At 64.4% G+C, this 1,170-nt stretch overlaps 1 protein-coding gene across 1 annotated transcript in view; it reads left to right on the forward strand.

The window, feature by feature from the left end:
- Positions 1–446: 446 nt before the first annotated feature.
- The window catches only part of H696_04555 (hypothetical protein), a 1,623-nt gene continuing 899 nt past the window's right edge, over positions 447–1,170 (forward strand). The window contains exons 1-2 of the mRNA XM_009498436.1: positions 447–832; positions 962–1,077. Of these exons, the coding sequence (XP_009496711.1) occupies positions 495–832; positions 962–1,077 (454 nt within the window). The 5' untranslated portion in view covers positions 447–494. The remainder of the gene's footprint in view (positions 833–961; positions 1,078–1,170) is intronic.

The following is a 1,170-nucleotide window of genomic DNA, read 5'->3' on the forward strand; positions in this document are numbered from 1 at the left end:
GGGGGGGGGGGGGGGGGGGGGGGGGGGGGGGGGGGGGGCGTGTGAGAGGCCCAAGAAAGAGCCTTGGTGGGTGCGCCGAGGAGGATGCCGCCTGATTCCGAGCAGGAGGGTGCGAATGACGACTGAATGCATGTGCATGTTACGCCCCTCGCGGCGAAGAAGGACAATGTCAACAACAGCAACAGCAACAGCAACAGCAACAGCAACAGCAACAGCAACAGCAACAGCAACAGCAACAGCAACAGCAACAGCAACAACAACAGCAACAACAACAACATCGTCGCCGGCGACCGAGGCAGCCTTGTCATCGAAGCGGGGCAGGGAGCATTCGCTGCACACTGGCCGTGTGCGCAAGATGCAGACGTGGGGGGGGGGGGGTCCATTTTCTGGAGGTGCCGCCAGCAAAGCGGCATCGCATCTTTCCCACTACCTTCTCCTCCCCCCCCCCCTCCTCCCCTCCCCCCTCCACCCCCCTCCGCCTCCACTTCCTTGCCATGTCCAACCCGTTTGACGCGTCGGGCGCCGACGACACAGCCCTCCTGTCCGCGGCCGCCACGCAGGGCGGTGCTTATGGCACCTCGCACACCAGCGCCTACGACTCGGGCACCCCGTTCCCCAATGCGTATGACACGTCCAGCTCCGGTCATGGCGGGTTTGCCCCCATTGGCGGGGCCTATGGCACCAGCGACAACACGGCATCCATGTATGACAGCTCATCGGACACGCCGGCCCCGGCGGCCGCTGCCGCGGCCACCAGCCAGCCAGTCGTCTCTGGGTCCACCCCGGCACCGAATTGGCCGCCCTTCCGGCCGATGATCTACCACTCGATTCAGTGCGCTCGCCTGGCCCCGGCTTTCCTCCTCCCCCGCTGTCCACCCGGCCATGGCCAATCGTGAGTATTGACGCGTGCGATTATCTTGGCGCCGCTTCTCCCCTCCTCCCCCTCGCTCCCCACCCCAAGGGGCGACATCCCGACCCCCTACCAGTCCCTGGCGAAGAAGGCCTACTTCTTGAACTTTGTCATGCTCACGACCCTGGTGCTGAACTTCTTCGGTGGTATTGCCATTGTGGCTACCGGTACGCGCGTTCCCTGCCGCCCAGCCAGTGGCCATCGGGGCCCGGCTTCTTTTGTGTTTCTTTTTTCCCTTTTTCCTCCTTTCGCTGATCCCC

This window comes from Fonticula alba (genome assembly GCF_000388065.1).
Source record: "Fonticula alba strain ATCC 38817 unplaced genomic scaffold supercont2.7, whole genome shotgun sequence".
Lineage (NCBI taxonomy): Eukaryota > Rotosphaerida > Fonticulaceae > Fonticula > Fonticula alba.